The 19609-nt window shown below is 32.1% G+C and overlaps 1 protein-coding gene across 1 annotated transcript in view; it reads right to left on the bottom strand.

The window, feature by feature from the left end:
* Positions 1 to 19609, bottom strand: part of LOC149419676 (uncharacterized) — a 70725-nt gene that overhangs the window by 6415 nt on the left and 44701 nt on the right. The window contains exon 2 of the mRNA XM_089636981.1: positions 16536 to 16715. Coding sequence (XP_089493107.1) covers positions 16536 to 16715 — 180 coding nt within the window. The remainder of the gene's footprint in view (positions 1 to 16535; positions 16716 to 19609) is intronic.

The following is a 19609-nucleotide window of genomic DNA, read 5'->3' on the forward strand; positions in this document are numbered from 1 at the left end:
AAAAGTCATAACCCAAAATTGACAATAAATGAATAACTGCTTTGATAATTTTATAGAGAAACTGACCAGGACGCGATTTTCGTAAATTTACTCAACATGTGAGAACTTTGGGCGGTTGGTTCGATTCAAGACCTCTGTGCGTTACCTCAGAATGATTACAAGCCAAGGGCTTATAACTTGTAAACATAAAGAAATATAAACCTTAATGTTGCAGGTCTCAAAACTATCCGTTTTTAGCTTATGACCTATAAAGGGTTTTACCGTTTATACCACGAGTTTCCGAACACCGTGTAAAACAAACTATATGTATCGGAAATGTTCCTCAACACTAATGACAACAGCAAGTGAATGATGAAACATTTATAAAAAATGTCAAATGAAATGCTTTACCAAAATAGTAGGTTCTGCAAATAAGTCATACTTTTTTACTAAGTTGTTTGTTTTACTTAATATTTCACATTCATATTATACGTTCATTGCTTTGCGACAAACGCACATGAGATGTTATATTTTAACAAGTTCATTAATGTACAACTACCGCCCTCTAGTGACATAAAAATGAAGACATTTTGACAGTTTGCGAAATTTCGCTATCATATAACAAGCGCTTAATGATAAACTAATGTAAAAAAAAATATTTTATGTCCGAGTTAAATCTTTCCCATAGGAAAAACTAAACCCTTCCACACACTTTTCCACAAATGATCATCTAGTCAATCAACATTATGCAAGTGCATTATATAAGCAAAATAAATACAAAACAATACAAGAACAACACGTCAACTCACCAGAGAACAAGTGGGAAAATAATTCACCGACTCCAGATATTTTCATATCAGAGGGTTCGGCTCGGTAGAACTTCTAACAGGGCCTATAAATTCTACTGATCCCTCAACATAAATATTTAAAAAATCTTTCGTTATCATATATAATTATTAATATGTATTCAAAATGACCGACTTTTGCATCTTTATATAGAAATTTTTTGATAGATCTAATACGTCTAAATTTTTAATTAATTATTTATTTTAAATTGTTATTATTTCGGCGAAAATTATTATTTGGCATATTATTTAAATTATTTGTCGCAAAAATTATTTGTCGCCAAAATTATTTGTCGGTAAAATTATTTGGCGGTTTAGCTAATAAGCTTACATAGCTCAGTAGTCCAGAGCACCTGACCAGACATCAGAAGGTGCGGGTTCAATTCCCGTCGGCGGCATTTATTTTTATTCGGGAGATATTTTCAATTGGTATGGATATTTCAGGCGAGTAATTAATGCTTATATTTATTTGTTATCCTTTGTTCTACGCATAAAAACCTTGTCTTATAAACATTAGTTTATAATTAAAAAATAATAATATTTGACAAGTCAAAATATTTCAACAACAAATGTAGATATAATATATCTCGAGGCCATCTAGTGTGGAATTCGGCACTAACAAACATTTTTCTACAAAAAAAAAATTGGTTGTTTACAGGTGAAAACATATAATAAGCAGTATTTGTCGATTGACGTACTTGAATACATTGAAATATTTGGCGGATTTGGAATAAGCCGACGTAGCTCAGTGGTACAAAGCACCTGACCGGACATCAAAAGGTGCGGGTTCAATTCGCGTCAACGGCATTTATTTTTACTCGGGAGATATTTTAGGCGAGTAATTAATGCTTATAATAATTTAATATCTTGTGCCATTTGAAGTATTATCATTGTACACATTGACATATTTTTTTGCGGAAACTGCACTGATTTATGGAACTCAGTAAACTCAACATATTACATTAAAAATGTGTACAAAATAACTGTTTGTTTTGACAAAAGTAAAATAAAATTTAATGTAGGTATTTATAATATAAACAATAAAAATCACACGATGCCATAGGAAATAAAACGGATACGGGACTAGAAATGAAAAATATACGAGATTAATCATTAGAAATGCAAATTTTGATAAGTGGGACGAAATTTTAGGGATAAAATAGGATAGATAAAGAGTAGGATTACCAAAGAACATGGCAATCTAAAGTTTCCACTTTAATACCACAGTATGTTCGTATAATCCCAAGAGTCGAACACTTGAATATTTATGTTCTGAAAATGAGTTTAAGGGCTCCGTTACAAAATAGTCTCTTCAACTGAAAGCGCTTCTGGCCACCTAAATGCGAACCCTTATTTCTTGAGATGGATCCCATTTGTCGTTAACCCAATTCTCTGTGTTATATTGAGATAAACGTTCGATTGGTTTAGTAAGATGTTGATTTCCACAAATATTTATGTAAACGAGATTTTTTGAAGCCACCGACACATTTGGAACAGGACGATTTGATCTAGATTGATCTGTAAGCGAGCGGGGTGATACTTAATAATAAATTTGACAGTTTTTGGGTCCGAACGTTGGAATGGTTGTAATTGGTGTAATTAACGTGTAACCGAAGTCTTGTATGAGAGTTGGCTCCAAATCTAGACTACAGATAACCCTAATAATATAAAGATTGTGCAATGATTCTGTTAATTATAACCAACCATACGAGATAATATTTTGATTAATTAACATGCTATCTATTTTTCTAAATCATAGTGTAACTTCGATCGGAAAGGCCACCATTTATTTATTTATTTAATTTAAAATTGCCACTTCATGTTGTCCAATAAATAGATATTTTGACCAAGGCGCAGCAAATATCTTTTCTTGAGAGTAGGTATTATAACGATACAAAAGTTAATCACCAAGGCCCAGAGATTTCTGATTTTAATCAAAAAAATTCGTTTCTAATTAACTTTATGTCTCCCACTGCTGCTAATTATGCAAAACGTGAATTATGAGGATGGCGCACTTCGGCGGAAATGTTCAACATTAGCCACATCTCTCACTTTAATAAACCAGATTAGAATATTTCGTGTTATCAAAGTTATCACCATTATGTTGATTGCTAGCTTTTTGACAGAGAAAATTCGATCAATTGTTCACTTTATATTATAATTAGACATGATAATATTAAAAATATTTTGATAATGCTGTATTTTCTACCGCATTATTTTGCTCTCTAATTTAAGTTATACTCCCATCAAATCGACAAATCGTCATTTTAAATTTGAGCCCAATGTTTTTATTTCAATTTTTAATTTAATTACATAAATATTATTTAGTGTTTATAGGTAGTCCAACAAAGTTGTCACATGATAGCTTTTCTGCAGGTTTCACAAAAAACAATATTTAATGAATTATATAACATCTAGTTTTTTAAGGTTATATTTACTATAGAAAAACGTATATTAAGTTTTATTATAAGTATATATTATCAATGTTTAGGAAGGTACATTTAGATATTGAATGATAAAATTAATGTTCATTAATAAAACCACAGCTTTTTCATTTTCGAGCAGGGTCTCTCATTTTCCTACAACTCTAAGTTTTCATTAAGTTTATTAAAAATCACCGGTACGTGGCGTATGATACTTGTTTAATATTGAAATAATTCTGTATTGAACTAAATTAATGTTATATCTTGTCTTATATTATATTACGAAATCTTGTCTTAATAGGACACCAGAATAAGATTTGTAAAATAATTGTTTTTATTACTTTTCACTTTTCTTAGTATTTATATAATTTTCAATATTTTTTATTACGTGCAGTATTTTGTTCTTCATGCAATTCTCTCATTCATTTCAATATTTCTTGTTGAGAGCAATATTTTGTCTTTTATGTGATTCTCTCATAAATTTCAATATTTTGTTTAAGAGCAATGTTTTCTCTATTATGTAATTCACACATTAATTTCAATATTTGGTATTAAGAGCAATATTTTGTCTTTTATGTAATTCTCTCATAAATGTCTATATTTTGTGTTAAGAGCATTATTTTGTCTTTGGCATATGTAATTCTCTAATAAATTTCAATATTTTGTATTAAGAGCAATATTTTGTTTTTATATACCTATATAATCTTCTCATAAATTTCAATATTTTTTTTATTTTTTATTATGTCGTCCTATAAAAGGTAGTCACAAATAGGAATTCCACAATTAGTTTTATTTTGGTTACAATAGATATAAACTAATAAAATATTAACTGTCTGTTTCTCAAATATAAATAAAAAAACAAAATCGTGTAGTCTTAATACCGATACTCGGCCCGTTTCAGATTTTGATCAAATTGTAATCGACTAACAAGCATAAAAGCATGACAGTTATGATTTATAACAAGTGATAAAAGCTGAAACGGGCTCAGTATTGTCGTTTAACGGTGACCGTTTGAATGAGATAAATTCGAAATGGCGCTCAAATTAGATTACAGTTATTGTTATATTATGTTGTATCTATGGCATAGTCCCGCTGGTTCCAGGCTGTTTTGTTTCTTCATATTTTAAATATTGATACTTAACTAGCTACCTCTACCGTAAAGTGTGACACAATAAAAACAGCTCAGTCAAAATATAGCATGAATGAAATATTCAGGCATTTCGCGGAAAACAAAACGGTTTGCAAACAATAATAATTTTAGCCTGTTTTTCCGCTCTGTGATGAAAACACACCCTCGTATGACTGTATTCATTAGTTTAAATAGTCATACGATGAAACCAGGTCACCGGTGTACTCACACCTGATGATGAAGTGGTGTAGCGATGAAAAAAAAATGATGAAGTACACGTCTATCACACAATTTCATCCGAGAGGGGAACACAATTTTTATTCACGCGTGATTGTTGAATGAATAAAAATTCCGAGATTTTGCAATAATTCAAGATTGACTATTCCAACTCTTTGACATTCTGATTTTAAAATGATGTGTTTTGGGCAAACCAGTATTTCAAATATGATTTATGCATGCGGTATCTGCAAAAAGATATATATTTATGTGGCCTAGTGCTAAAAGTACCTATCGTCATTAATTTATGGTGAATTATTATAAGCAATAATTACTCGCCTGAAATATCCATAAAAATTGAAAATATCTCCAGAGTTAAAATAACTGCCGCCGACGGGAATTGAACCCGCATCTTCTGATTTCCGTTCCAAGTGAAAGTAGTTCTGATAAAAAAATACATTTTCTTTTTAATTTCCTTTCAATTATTATTATTTTGTAAATCAGCTTTACACGGGAGGCCCTGACGAAAATAATTTCCCTTAGAGCCAATGTCATTTTTGGGGATGCTGTTTGGCAGGCCTTTTAAGGGAACGAAGAAGAAGAACCCTTGGTAAGGAAAAATGAACCCTGCTAAGTCACCAAACGTAGTAAAACACTTGGGGTGACATACGACAGAGGTGTTGGTTGTCTAGTGATTGGTTACCGGAGCGGTGGTAATTATTTTAGCATTATGCAACAGTGCTGAGTCGAGTTCCAACTTGATTGGCGTAAAAGGGTGCAAAAAACACAAATATTTGAAAACCTTTATAGCATTATGTTATGGATATATATTAAATCTACCCCTGCAACAGATTCTAGAACATTAATGAGCGTATGTACCAACTGTTTATTGAGCGACTAAAATTGAATATAACTCGATTGCTTGCATTATGCCCATCGCTAGATGGAACAAAAACTTCTAACTGAATTCAAAAGCAATTTACATGGTAGCCGTTGGCACATTCGAAAGTTCGGTGTTTGCATAAAACGCTATATAACGTTATAACGTTACTATAACTTTACTAATATGTTTCCCGTCACCATCAACACGGACGGAAAGGTGGCAACAGTTTTGCATTATTGTGAATTCAGTTTTATCAATGGTAATATTCATAAAAAGATAAAATATTTTTTAATTTGGTGATCCTTTGAAAACAAATTGTTCGATTTCCTGTTAAAAATGGGACTGTGGACCTATAACGAATGAATTGAAAGAGTTCGAAACAAAGCATCCAGTCATAAGCAAATTTTCATACATGTGTTCATACAAATATTGATATTGATACTGGCATACTCATATTGTTGCATTCCGCAATGATATCTATTAGGAAAAGAACACGTGTTCTCGATTTATTCTGAATGACTAATATTTTAGCAGGAAGTAAGTAAGTAGTTGTCACTTTTTATCGGATCATTTTTTACCGTGTACTTGCTACCATATTAGAGATAATAATGGTTTTTTTTTTAAATTTTAGTAGTCGCTTCAGGTGTAATAAATAATGTTTTAATTTTGGTTAACACATTTATGAGTAAAACCGTATTTTTTAAAAGAAACATGTAAAATAAAAAAATAAATATACCTAAGGTTAATTTTTTCAATTTTTTGGGAAAATTTTAGTAATTTTTTTTCACAATCATCTTAGTGCTGTATCTATACACGGTGTTGTTCGGAAACTCGTAGTACAAACAGGGAACTGGTTAATCTACATCACATGGAGAATTCAAAAACATATTTTTTTGATCGTTTAAATTTGCATTTTTTTTCCTTTTTCCATTTTTTTGCCAACTAAAGGGTTAAAAAAATTTGGATGCGGATTGACTATACAATGTATTTTAAAATACATTAAAAAGCTGATATTAAACAATATTTTTCAAAGTTGACACTGAAACGAAAGCCCAATTCAAAAAGAGTTATACCACAAAATCGACTCCAAACGCGAAGTAGATTCACCAGTGCATAATTTGTTAAAGTCAGTCATTAGTGCTACATATTGCACCTCCCACACCCTCAAAGAAAGAAAAATAAATGTTTGAAAAGAAAAAAAAATCTTTAAAAATTTTAGAAATCAATTTTTTTTTCTTATTTGCTAAAAAAATTGTTTCCGAATGGAATTTAAAAAAAGTGCCACTTAATGCTCCCTATTGTACTTCTTTTTAGCTATCCGAAGACATCTGACAATAAGAAAATATGTTTTCAAAAAAGAATTTCGGAATGACTGATACATTTTTAAAAATTATTACTCTACTATTTTTATTTATATATACATTATGTTATTCATGATGTCTTTGAAATCAGTGACAAATAAACCCGTTTATATAATTTCAAGTTTCCACGCCAAAAGTCAAAATTTTTCAATTCACGTTGAAAGAATTATATTTTTAATCGTTTGGTTATTTAAATCGATTCAAATGTATTAAATATTACATGAGTATATTGTGTAAATAATATTCTGTATTGATTCTTTTCTGTCTTCTCGGAGAACTAGTAACCGCGTAGCGTGGAGATACAGTAACAAAAACATACCGGAATGGTTCAAACGAGACAAGAAGTTTCCTCTAATTGTATTTGGAGTGTTTACTCCCAGCTCGAAAAAATTCCAACATCCCTTCACGTACATAGAGGGTCCAACACGTAGCACGTAGGCTTTCAAACTTCCACTTGGCACCCCTACGTGCTATAGGACCTGACACATACAACCCTTACCGGTCCTGGCACTTACTACCCTCATAGTACCTGCTACATACTATCCATACATGGTCTGCTACATACAATTACATTCAAAATTATTATAGACTTAAATCCATACTAACCATATTACACAAGTGTAATAGCTTATCGTGAACGTTTATTTGATTAGTTTGGAACGTATAATGACCGAATGTCGCATCATAAGCTATACTCTCTGACAGCCAGGCTTAAAAATTCGTCTAAGCCTGATAATAAAACCAAAAAAATAAAAGGCATTTTCTTTATAAAGCCTCACAAATACAGGATATTTCTCTCCTTGAACATTAAAAAATTATAAAACCTCCATTTATAAATTGCTCTTATAATGAAATGGACCTTTTAATAAACATATTTTTTTATTTTTCTTTCTTACATTGATATATTATATTTTTATTTTATATTTTACATGTACCTATCTGGATTTTATTGTTTATTACTGCTAAATTGTATTTTCCTAAAAAAAATATTTTCTTTCTATTTTTCTTTCTTACATTTATATGTTATATTTTAATTTTATTTTTATATTTTACATGTACCTACCTGGAATTATGTACACGCAACCTGCCAATTTGACTGTCCTAAAACGGGAAACTTCCTAGTTGGACAGTCAAAGCTTCTTTTTATATTTGTATATCTTGTATGTAATAAATGTAAAAATAAATAAATATATTTGAATTTCACTATTGCTTTCGAGAATAAATTAATGCAAATCTTGGAAGAGAAAATTAACCAACTTTCCGAGATCCGATCGAGTTGGAACTTGGCAGATGACAATATATTCTATCAAGTGTTGATGGCAATAACATACACACATATACGTATTTTTCTGAAATCGTATAACATTACAAGAGCAAATGTCCGAAATAAATGTCGGTCCTACCCGATCGGCATTTGGCGAGGTTGGTTCCTGTGTAGAAAGGTTCAATCGTCAGTCAAACCATATTTTATTTATACGGGTTGATTTTCTAAAGACCCTATTTTAACACTTCAAAAAGTTCAACGATAAATCAATTTTGAGGTGTCAAAGTGGTAATATCAAATTACCCATTTAAATTGTTTGTTATTTACCATTATTTAAATAATTATTGTTGTTTAAATTAATATAATTAATAGTTATTCACTACTCTTTAAATATTCAAATATGAAAGGTTTGGGCGCCATTCCTGTTTTTTGTAATAAAAAAAATACTACCCATGGGAGTACATGTGAGTTTCTTAATTCCACAAGACTACCCCCACAGCCTACAGTGCCTGCTTCAATTTACAGCCTTACTTATTAGACACTGTACACGGGGGTGTCGCAAGGTATTCTGAAACCCTGGTACATGGGCCTGTAATAAGGTTCTGGAATCGAGGGTTCCTTCTTGAATATATTGGAAATTTGCATTAATTTGACAGGCGGTTTATTACTCAAGTGATACCACTTTTTAAATACATAATGAATTTAGATTCTGTTTTCTTGATTGAAAGAATAAATTAATGAGTAAATGAAATGTAATCTTGGTAGTGAAAACTAACCTTCTTTTCGATATCCGATTCGTTGTCGATGACAATGCATTCTGTCAACTTATGGTGCCACTCATGCACACACAGCGCGCACACACAAGGTTGACTTTATATTATAAAATTTATAGCAGTTAATATACGAAATAAATGTCTGCACTAACCAATTAGGATTTGGCTAAAGTGTTTGAGTTGTTGACTCCAGTCCATGGAGAGGAAAGTTCAATATTCGTACAAAAAATATAATAATACATTTTTTTAAAGCTTTAAAAGTCATTTTTAAAAGATCACAGCAGTTTAAGAGTCAGTCCCTGGGGAGGTAGGCTCAATCCTCGGCCAAACCATTTTTGTCTCTTTAAAATACGATCTCCACAAGCTTCAGTTTTCATTACACCTGAAATAATATCACACAACTTTACATGTGTGTACATTTTGCAGCCATGCAAATGCTACAAAATTTAAATGGTAAATTACTACGTTTATTTATTGTTTGTGTGTTTAATTCGTAGAACTCTATTTAATTTATTTTCAAATTTAATATAATAATCACATACAATATAATTACATAATATAATATAATTACGTAATTATATTATTAAATTTGATGTTAGTTAAATCAAACGTTTAAACGTTTATTTGAGAGTGACTGTTGCTTGCCATTTTAAATTGGACATTCAAATAAACAAGACATAAGTGTTTCGTTGCTGTGAATATTTTAAAAATCACTTACTTTACTATACGGAATAACCACTTGGGGACATTCTTTTAAATTTTACTTAAATTACCTAAAATCAATACAACTCTCTATGGTTAAATTACTAGTTTCAAAAATATTTTTTCACACAGACGTAACATTTCATTGTTGTGTCGAAATTTAAATATCTGGCCTGTGCAGGCCTTACTATGGGACAAAATATTGATTCAGCATATATCAGACTCCGAATATGAAAAGAAATTGAAACATGAACACAATACTAGATTTACGAAGAATGAAAGCATGCCTGTTCCAAAATATAACAATAAATAATGTCAGCGAACCCTAGAATATAACGTTAGCAACACGTTGCAAAGTAATATAAAAAAAATTGTAAATTCCTAAATAGATTCAGATATATGCTGAGAACATGGCTCTTAAGTAGAAAATCCTTTATATTAATCATCACTATCAATCAACATATACATCCTGTTGACAAAACTGCTTGATTGTAGTTTAACGGGAAAAACTTTAAAGAACAATAAAAAACTTCCATGAGATTGTGGTACTGAATCTATCTAACTGTTATTATTATTTCTAGGTTAATGTTTTTTTTATCAGTTCATAAAAGTCATTTTTATCATGGAAGATTGAGCTATTAAATGTGAGAAATAACCTTTTGTTGGGCTGTAATTTATAGTATATTATGTTATTCTGTGTGACAAAGGTTGAAACTTTCATTAGTGAGTCATATCTACAAATTAAAAAAGATTTGAACATAATATTCTATATTTAAAGTGAGAAGAATGTTCTAATAAATCTAAACTAAAATAATAAATAAATTAAATTCTAGTAAATACAGTATAATATTTCTTAATCATTGATGAAAATATTAACAACTCCCAAATAAAAAAATGAAAAACAGAAACTTGAGAATAAGATTCGGTCGCATCTAGGAGTTGAACCCAGGGCGATAGGTTAAATTATCTTCAATGATTAAGTATTACAATTTGAGGTTTTACTTAAATTATCACAAAACTCTATGGTTAAATTACTAGTTTCAAAAATAGTCAAAATAATTCTGTTACAAAAAGATGAATAGTATATAGTATTGTTATTTTTTTATTTGCGTTCATTCCAGTACATTTTCTCACGTTAACAGTCGTAAATTATTATATTCAACTCTCGTGGATTTACATAATTCAAAATACGTTCCGCGCACAAATAATATTAAAATATCATTTTCGTCTTTTTTATTATAATAACACTACTGTGAATGGATAAAACTTTAATAATTCTATGGTTTATCTTATTATTTTATAAAAATAGATGATAATTTCAAAATAAACTAAAAAATGTTTATTGATACTATATGTAATAATAAGACTTGGTTTATATCACGTTAAAAAAATATAATAAAATTCGGGTTATGGTCATCATTTTATCGTGTTTTCGTGTTCTAAAAGATTAAAATGCACCGCAGGCGATTATTTCTGGTGTGGAATAGCTCTTTTATGATCTTACTCGCCTAGGGGTTCAAAGACATTTCATCTAACGTAACGGTCATTGGGGTAGTTAGGTACTGGATATGTTCTAAACATATTTTATAGCTTTTTTGCTGATAAGAAGTTTGCTAAAAACTCTCTAAGACTTGGCGGATTTTAAACGAAGAAGAATAATACGACTTTACGACAGTTTGAGAAAAAGCCTTTTTGTATGTTTAACAAAGGGATTTTTTAATAATTTAATACATCAAAGCTGCCCAATTCTTCAGCCTTTCCTTGAAATTAACTGACTCGGGAATTAAATGAGAAATATTCATAACGTTTGCCCGGGAAAGCATTTAAATCAATGACATTTAAAGGTCAAGCATATTAAATCTGTATTATGGTGCTGCCACACGCAAAGCTCACATCAACAGATAATATAAAGCACAATAGCGCTCGCCATACAATCCCATACAGACCCGACACACGTAAAAAGATAACGCGCTATAAGTGTGGTTCTGAACTTCGCTAACCGAATTTATTTTACGTAACCGCTCCCGACGCGATATTTGAAAAGTTATGCGCCCCCCTCTCCGTCGTAAAAAGGAGAGGGGGTCATTTTAATTACGGAGCTACCAACTAAGTTCCGTGTTCCCTTTAACAGCCATGACATAAGCAGCCTAATAATGCATTTCTTATTTATTATGTTAGCTCATATCGTCATGTGTGCTAGTAAATTTAGAAACATAAAAAAACCTTATTTGGCAAACATACTTAACATATATTTAAAATATAAATATAATCAATATTTGAATTTGAAGTAAACAAATTTTCGCCCTTTCAAAATTAATCATATTTTTAACTCAGTATGTTTATATGGTAATATCATTCGGTTTTTGATAAAGTTGGACGGCCTGATACCTACATAGAGAAGCTTCTAGTATGTTCGTTTGTTGATTGTTTTCAATAATTGAAAACAATCAACAAACGAACATACTAGATAATAATTGTTTCAATTATTGTTTTCCTGGGTAATCTGGTTTGCTCTCGTCAGCTCTCGTGCTCTCTTCTCGTTCCCTGCCCTGGTGTTGGTCCATGCCGCCTTTGCCTTCAATATTTTTGGAAATCGACGTGAGCTTATTTTACAATAATTTATTTTATGTCGCTTTCGTCGATCGGCGTGCGAACTGCGAATTTCCTGATTCGACGGAGAGGTTATGTCAGGCTATGTGAAAATGCGCTATTTACGCGCAGATTGTTTAAAATCTAAAAAGTTTATAAATAGCATTTATATTTATATAGTTGGCGGCATCATCATCTGAGGATGAGCTGTCCAACAGATCCAGCAATAGGCGACAAGTATCATCCATTTCGAAAACGTGCTCAAGCTGTCAGTAAGTAAAGTTGTCACTTTGACAGATGAAATTATGTTCCTCGGCCGCTCTCGAATTCAACTGACCCCCTCTCCTACCATAGGAAGAAATATTTGATAGCGTCGTGTGTCGGTAGAAAAGATGATGCGCTGTACATTAACTTTTGATGTGAGCTTTGCGTGTGGCAGCACCATTAATCGGGAAAAAGTTGATAACTACACGAGAAGAAAATTTTCAGGGAAGCAATTTGAGACTTTGTTAGCTTTTACTAAATCTGTTCACTAAGGAAATTTAAAACAATGGTTAATTACGATACTCGATTTATACTGAAGAATGTCTATGGCGGTCGCGTGGATTTGATTTTCATATAAATCTACAGTTTTATTCCGAGATTGATGAAGTTTTACACAATTGACCTTCAAAACAAGAAAAATGTCACTTTCTGTATGATATTTCAAAAAACCACCCAAATTCCTTTTTTCTATCCCTTGTACTGTTTATATCTGTTTTAAAAAAATCTAAACTATGTATAATGCATTTTCTACCATCCCTCTTGACGTAAACAGTTGTTATTTGTTTTAATTAAGTCTAAACGAAGTGTTATTCAAACAGTGTGTGCGTATTGAGAATTAAGGGGAGTAAAGAAACTTTACCCCAATTATTTTAAATAATACAAATATTTTATAAATACAGTTAATACTATTAATAATTATTTAGCAAAAATGTGGTGTGGTGAGATTGGAAATGGTTTCTTATCTACTTACTAAAATACGATATCGTGATCAAATCCCGAATCTCCTTCAAAAGCGTTTAATTTCAAGATTTGAGGTTGCATGATGAACGGATCTAATATCAAATCCGTAAATCTTATCCGAAAATCTTTTCCCAGAAATGTAACAGTTTCAAGAAATCACACGAGATCAATGCAGCTCATAACTAATGGCTTTCAAAGGTCTCTATTATCAAATTCCTAGAATTATGAAATAGCGGATTCTAAAGCAATTTTTGGCTTTGAGTCAAATAATATCTCAGGGATCGACATAAATTTATAATAATTGAAACTGAGATTTTAAGATTGGAATTTTAAGGTATTCTTTATCGCACCATTAAAAACTGCAAACCTTTTTGTTTTCTTGGAAAATCATTAAAACCAAATTGAATTTTTGTCTAAGTCCATAAAATTTTAATGGCGCGAAGTCTTCAAGACAAAGCATGAAAATTTTATTTATCGTCAATAATAAAATCGCGAATTTTTAGCATACATAAAATAGAAATTTCCGTGCTTGTATAAGTATAATTACATTTTTTTGGGGATGAGCTCTGACGGGTTGAGATAAGCAAAACCTTTTCTGTTTCAATTTAGAGATGTCAACGCAAATTTTATTTCAATGTAATTTACATCGCCGATTTCCCTGTCAATGCATTAGCTCGGCAAATTCGTTAGTTCCAAATACTTCAATAAATTGTTCAAAGTGAAGAAAAAAAACTGTCCTGATATTGTAAGTTTGTGACTGGCGAAGTCGGGTTGTAAAAGTAGTATATATTTATTTTTATTTATCACATTTTAAAGTGAAATAATTTATTAAAGAACTATCCAGAACTGCAGAAGTTTGTGCCATTCTCGTGACAATTTTATTCAGCGAATGAACAGCGGCTTTCCACTTTAATATTATCCAGAACTGAACCAGTTTATGCCATTCTCGTGACAATTTTATTCAGCACTGCACCAGTTTATGCCATTCTCGTGACAATTTTATTCAGCACTGCACCAGTTTGTGCCATTCTCGTGACAATTTTATTCAGCACTGCACCAGTTTGTGCCATTCTCGTGACGATTTTATTCAGCGAACGAACAGCGGCTTTCAATTTTAATATTTCTATTGGGACTTAGACTTATTTTTTTAACAACCTTGAAAATTTTCGGATATTATAGTGGCTGATAAATCACTTTGTTTTGTTTGTTAAGTTAAACTACTCATATATTTATTTAGGCGTAAAGCGGTATGTAAATATTTACTTGAATTTTGATTAAAAGGCAAAGCAAGGCAGATTGTCGTTATTTTTTATCCATTCGGTATACCACTACACAATTAAGGATCTCTTTACAATGTATGGTAATTTGAATTATTTGAATAATATTGATTCTCGTAAATACCGAACATTTTTCAAAGGGAAGAAACAGAGTTAGTTGTCTTTATATTGAAAAAATATTTGTGTAGTTTTGTATGGTATTAACCCCATACAGACCCTGATGAAAATAATTTTTGATGCTCTGTAGAGGGTCTCTTTTAAGGAAAGGAAGGTGATGAAGTTCTGGGAAGATAAAGGGTATGAGGGTTGGGTAGGAATCTAGGGACCGAAACCAGCCTCTTCCGATCTGGCACACCATCAGCTGGTGGGTAGGCGCATCATGAACACACCTCACTAGATGAACCAGGGCACTACTGATAATTTTTTAAAGGTAGCGAACCACTTGGGATGACCTATGGCGGAGGTGTTGGTTACCCAATAAATAATATAATAATTTATTCAACGATTTGGAATCAAAACTTTTTATGGAGTTTTTTTTTCATTAGTGAAATGTAAACAATATTCGTGGTGCGAAATTTAGCATTAAATACGACATGATATTAAAAAAATATATATTTTACGTGAAGTCACAAAAGTATGTAATAATAGCACGTGGAACTTATTTTCAGATGAAACATTTGTGAGGTATGTACTTGCAAAAAAAAACAATTTAGACAGTTCTCGGATATCGTGTTTTATTTTTTTATATTTTTTAGAATGTGATCCTAAGAGGAACCTTTTTCTGTTAGCCAATAATAACAAATCATAAAAAAATTAAATCTCACCCAACTTACAATATTGATATTGGAATAAAATTTAAAACGTAGTAAAAAAGCGGTTTTTGGGTTGAAATTTTAATTTGTGTGCGACTAATTTCATTTAAAAGTCATTTTGAATTCAGTTTCAAGTTTTTTTTAAAATTTTAGATTTCATCATATTTACACGGAGAAAAATGAGTATTGCTAATTTATTAATAATATCTACAAAATTTGTTTTTGTTTTGAATAATGTAATCAGATAAACTTTTAGTAAATTCCTAATATATTGGAAGACGTGTTCATGCACCTGCTTTTGCCTTGAAAACATTTATATATAATGACAAGTTTCGAACATATTAGGACTTTTATGAACACAACATTTTGATAGTATATTCGTATCTTACTAAAAGTTTATCAGGAAACTTATTAATTCATTCGGTAATGGCCTGCAATACCGTTTTTAAAAGGATTATCAATAATTTGAAGAGATTCTTAATAACTTAGCAATACTCATTTTTACATGGCGTATGTGTGGTAAAATCATGTATGATCGTATGAGGAATGTGGAGATCCGCAAAGAGTGCAAAGCTGATGAAAGCGTAATGAGTAAGATCAAGAAAGGGACGCTTAGATGGTTTGGGCATGTAGAGCGAATGAGCGAAGAAAGGAGTGTAAGAAGAATATACGATGCAAATGTGAATGGTAGCAGAAGTCGGGGACGCCCTAGGAAGACATTGCACGATCAAGTGAATCAGATACTTGAGTCGGGCCATGTCAAGAGTCAGAACAATACAAGAGTATGTATGAGACGATGTGTGAATGTGAATAAAGCGAGGAGTGTGTGCCAAGACCGAATTGTTTGGCGGTCCGTCCTCTCTGCCTACCCCCGTGGAGAAACGGCGTGATGGTTAGTTAGTTAGTTACTCATTTTTCTCCGTGAACATACTAGTATCTAGTAGATACGCCCGAGGAAGACATTGCACGATCAAGTGAATCAGATACTTTAGTCGGGCCATGTCAAAGTCAGAATAATAGAAGAGTATGTATGAGACGATGCATGGATGTGAATGACACAAGACCGAGTTGTTTGGCGGTCCGTCCTTTCTTCCTACCCCTTCAGGGAAACGGCGTTAGGGTAACAAAACCAAGTTAGCATCATCATTAGAGTTGCTTAAAAAATGATGAAAATCGAATAATAGCATTTATTTTCCAAAATGAAGCAACGAATGAAAAAGGCCGCGCAGTCGTTTTCGAGTTAAAGATGAAGATGATATGATGTCTGCAATTCTTACTAGTATTGTCCCTGCATGATATCATTTCCAGGTGACACATGTTCCAAAAGGTCTTCGCTTGGCCCAAGGCATCCACGGCGCAGACAGGTAAACCCGGATCCTCGAGGTCGCAAGCGGCTCCCTGGCAGGCCAGGGCTGGTATTCCGACCGGGAAAGGCTTGCACTGGACGAGTGACAACCCTGGAACAAAAAATAATACACTTCAATTAGACATCCAGCTTTTTGTAACTCTCACCAGTACAAAAATAATTTTAAAATTAATTCAGCTCTAACTGCTTCCAACCGTCGTGGAGCCAGTGAGACTATGGCATCTCTAATTGGCGTATATAGTAAGGCTGATGGTAGTGGGGAGGGGAAGAAGATGTAGTGCAGGAAATTTTAAAAGTACCTGGTTATTCAGATCTGATCATCAAACACGGCCAAAGCCATTTCAAGAAAATGTTACAATTCTGAATGGTGGTCCTACGCCAGGGCAATACTGAGGGTATCTTCCACTCTGAATTAAATGAATAAATTGTGAAATAACACAAATTCATTAATTTAAATTTACTTGCGCACGCTGGGATTTGAACACGCGACCTCCGGTTTGCTAGTCGAGAGCCTTACCCCTCGACTACGAAGGCCGCAAAATAATATTGCGATAAATATGACAGTCCATCAAAAATGATATTCTCATCGTCACTGATGTCAGACATTTTGTAACACCATCGGCCGCTGTTCCCAATCCTACTGATCAACAGCTAAGCCGAAATTTTGGCTCAGCACTGCTCAAGAGCACAACTACGCTCTTTCCAACGGAAAGGTGACGACTGAGCGATCTACCAATTTAAGGAAGGCAAACTACTGGATTAAGCCTGCCTCAGTAAATGACTACTTATGAAAAGTGTCGACAAAGTGAAAAATATTCGCGACGCCAAGACACGATGGCATTAAAGTCAAGCACATACTTTATTTTTAACCTATTACATACGCCAGGTAAATAATATATAAAATATCGGTTTATGTAAAAAAAATTAAATGCATTAATAATAAACACAATAATTTTAATTTAACATTGTAAATTTTTACTTTGATGTCACTTTATTGTCTATGAAAGTGGGCGGGGCCACTTAGGATAATCAATGGTAAAACTGTTTGCAAACAGGTGAATCGAATGTTACTGAACAAATTACTTGGCGGATCGGAGTCTGAGATTGATCCTTCGAAAAGTTGGGAACAACGGCCGCATGTGTTACCTAAAAAAAATCCATCAGATCAAGATTTCAGCTATCCTGCCACGGTAACTAAAAACACGGTAACTCAGTGTCTTCCTGGATACTCTCAAGCAAGACTGCGTTTTTATTTGCCACGGCAGTAAAGTAGTTGTGAGTGAAGTTGTGATAGTTAGTTTTCATGTCTTATGATATCAGTAGCGACTTGTAGAGCATGTGTGTGACAACTGTTATTTTGGTTAACTTTACATTGCCTTTAATTACAATTTCTGATAGGATACACATTTCACACCTGGTTGTATTATATAGAGTTACTGATAACTTAATTGATAGCCCTGCATCGTTGTCATATGTTATAACCAATTGATTGATTCAACGATGTCGAGGTATTGCTCTTTGCAGATGACATCAAACTATACAAAAAAATAAGTTATATAAATCATTGCCATATACTACAGTCAAATATTAGTAAGTTTAGAGATTGGTGCGTTCAAAATAATTTATTTTTAAATATAGTAAAGTGCAAAACCTTGACTTTCATCAGAAACAAAAATCTTGTTTTATTCGAATATTCCATCAATAACATAGCTTTAGAAAGAGTCATGGAAGTGAGAGATCTTGGAATTATTTTGGACGAAAAACTAAGTTTCACCAATCATATCCATCAAATTGTGAACAAAGGTATGAAAACACTAGGCTTCGTATTAAGAACAACCAAAAACTTTAATTCTTTACAAGCCATTAAACTATTGTACGTATCTCTAGTTAGAAGTCTTATTGAATATAACTCAGTAGTTTGGTCTTCATCTTACAAAATTCACATTAACAACATTGAGCGAATACAAAAATTTCTACGTTTTATAAATTTTAAATTAAATATCCCTGTCGAAGACTTAAAATACAATTTCTTATAAAATACATACATTAGAAGATATACATAAAATAAACGATTTAACGTTCTTATTCAAAATACTTAACTCTAAATTCGACTGTTGTGAACTCCTGCAACTTATAAACATACATACACCTATAGTAACAACACGAAAAAATACAATATTCTACAGCAGCACACATAAGCGTAACTACATTGCCCACTCTCCGATACAACGACTTCACACCATGGGAAATCATTACTTGGGTGATGTTGACATATTCAATACCAACTTGGCAAGTTTTGTGGATCATTTAAAACATTTATTTCAACAACACATTATGTAAACCTACAAATAGCTGTAATTTTCTGTTTTTGTTTCTTGTGTTTGTATGACTTGTTGCATAGCTTTTATCAAATGTAATTTTATTCTTATTTTTTATGTTTCAAAGTATCTGTCAAATTCAAATTATACTACCAACCATGTAAAAGCCCTCTGGGCGTTACATAAATAAATATGTTATTCCATATAAGGGCGAGGAATTCTATATAAATTTTCACATTTTTCTGCAATACATACACAACCAACTATAATACACACTCACAAATAAATAGGATGCACGATCTGGCAATAAGTTTGGGGGACCTAATATTGTATTTACTAACTCCGTTTATAGAATTAAGCGTAATCTAGACCAGCTCTGCTGAATCCTACAAATTATAGTAGCGCAGGTAATGTAGTTTTAGTGGTTTGGAACCCCTCAGGCTAATGTTTTCGCTTTTGGGAACAGCACTTAATCAAAATCGTTTTGTCTACTTTACTGTCATGGTGAGCTTTCTAACAATATAAGAAAGAGAAAACACCGAGCTTTTATTCAAATCTCAGAACTAATCACAGAAGATTTAAAATGTACACTTCAATTAAACCAAAAATTCCCACCGCAATTTGGAAAAATAATATAATACAGTTATTTTAGTTCAGTATTTAGACG

Source organism: Hesperophylax consimilis, chromosome 11 (genome assembly GCF_061612785.1).
Source record: "Hesperophylax consimilis isolate HC1 chromosome 11, BYU_Hcon_1.0, whole genome shotgun sequence".
Taxonomy (NCBI): Eukaryota; Metazoa; Arthropoda; class Insecta; order Trichoptera; family Limnephilidae; genus Hesperophylax; species Hesperophylax consimilis.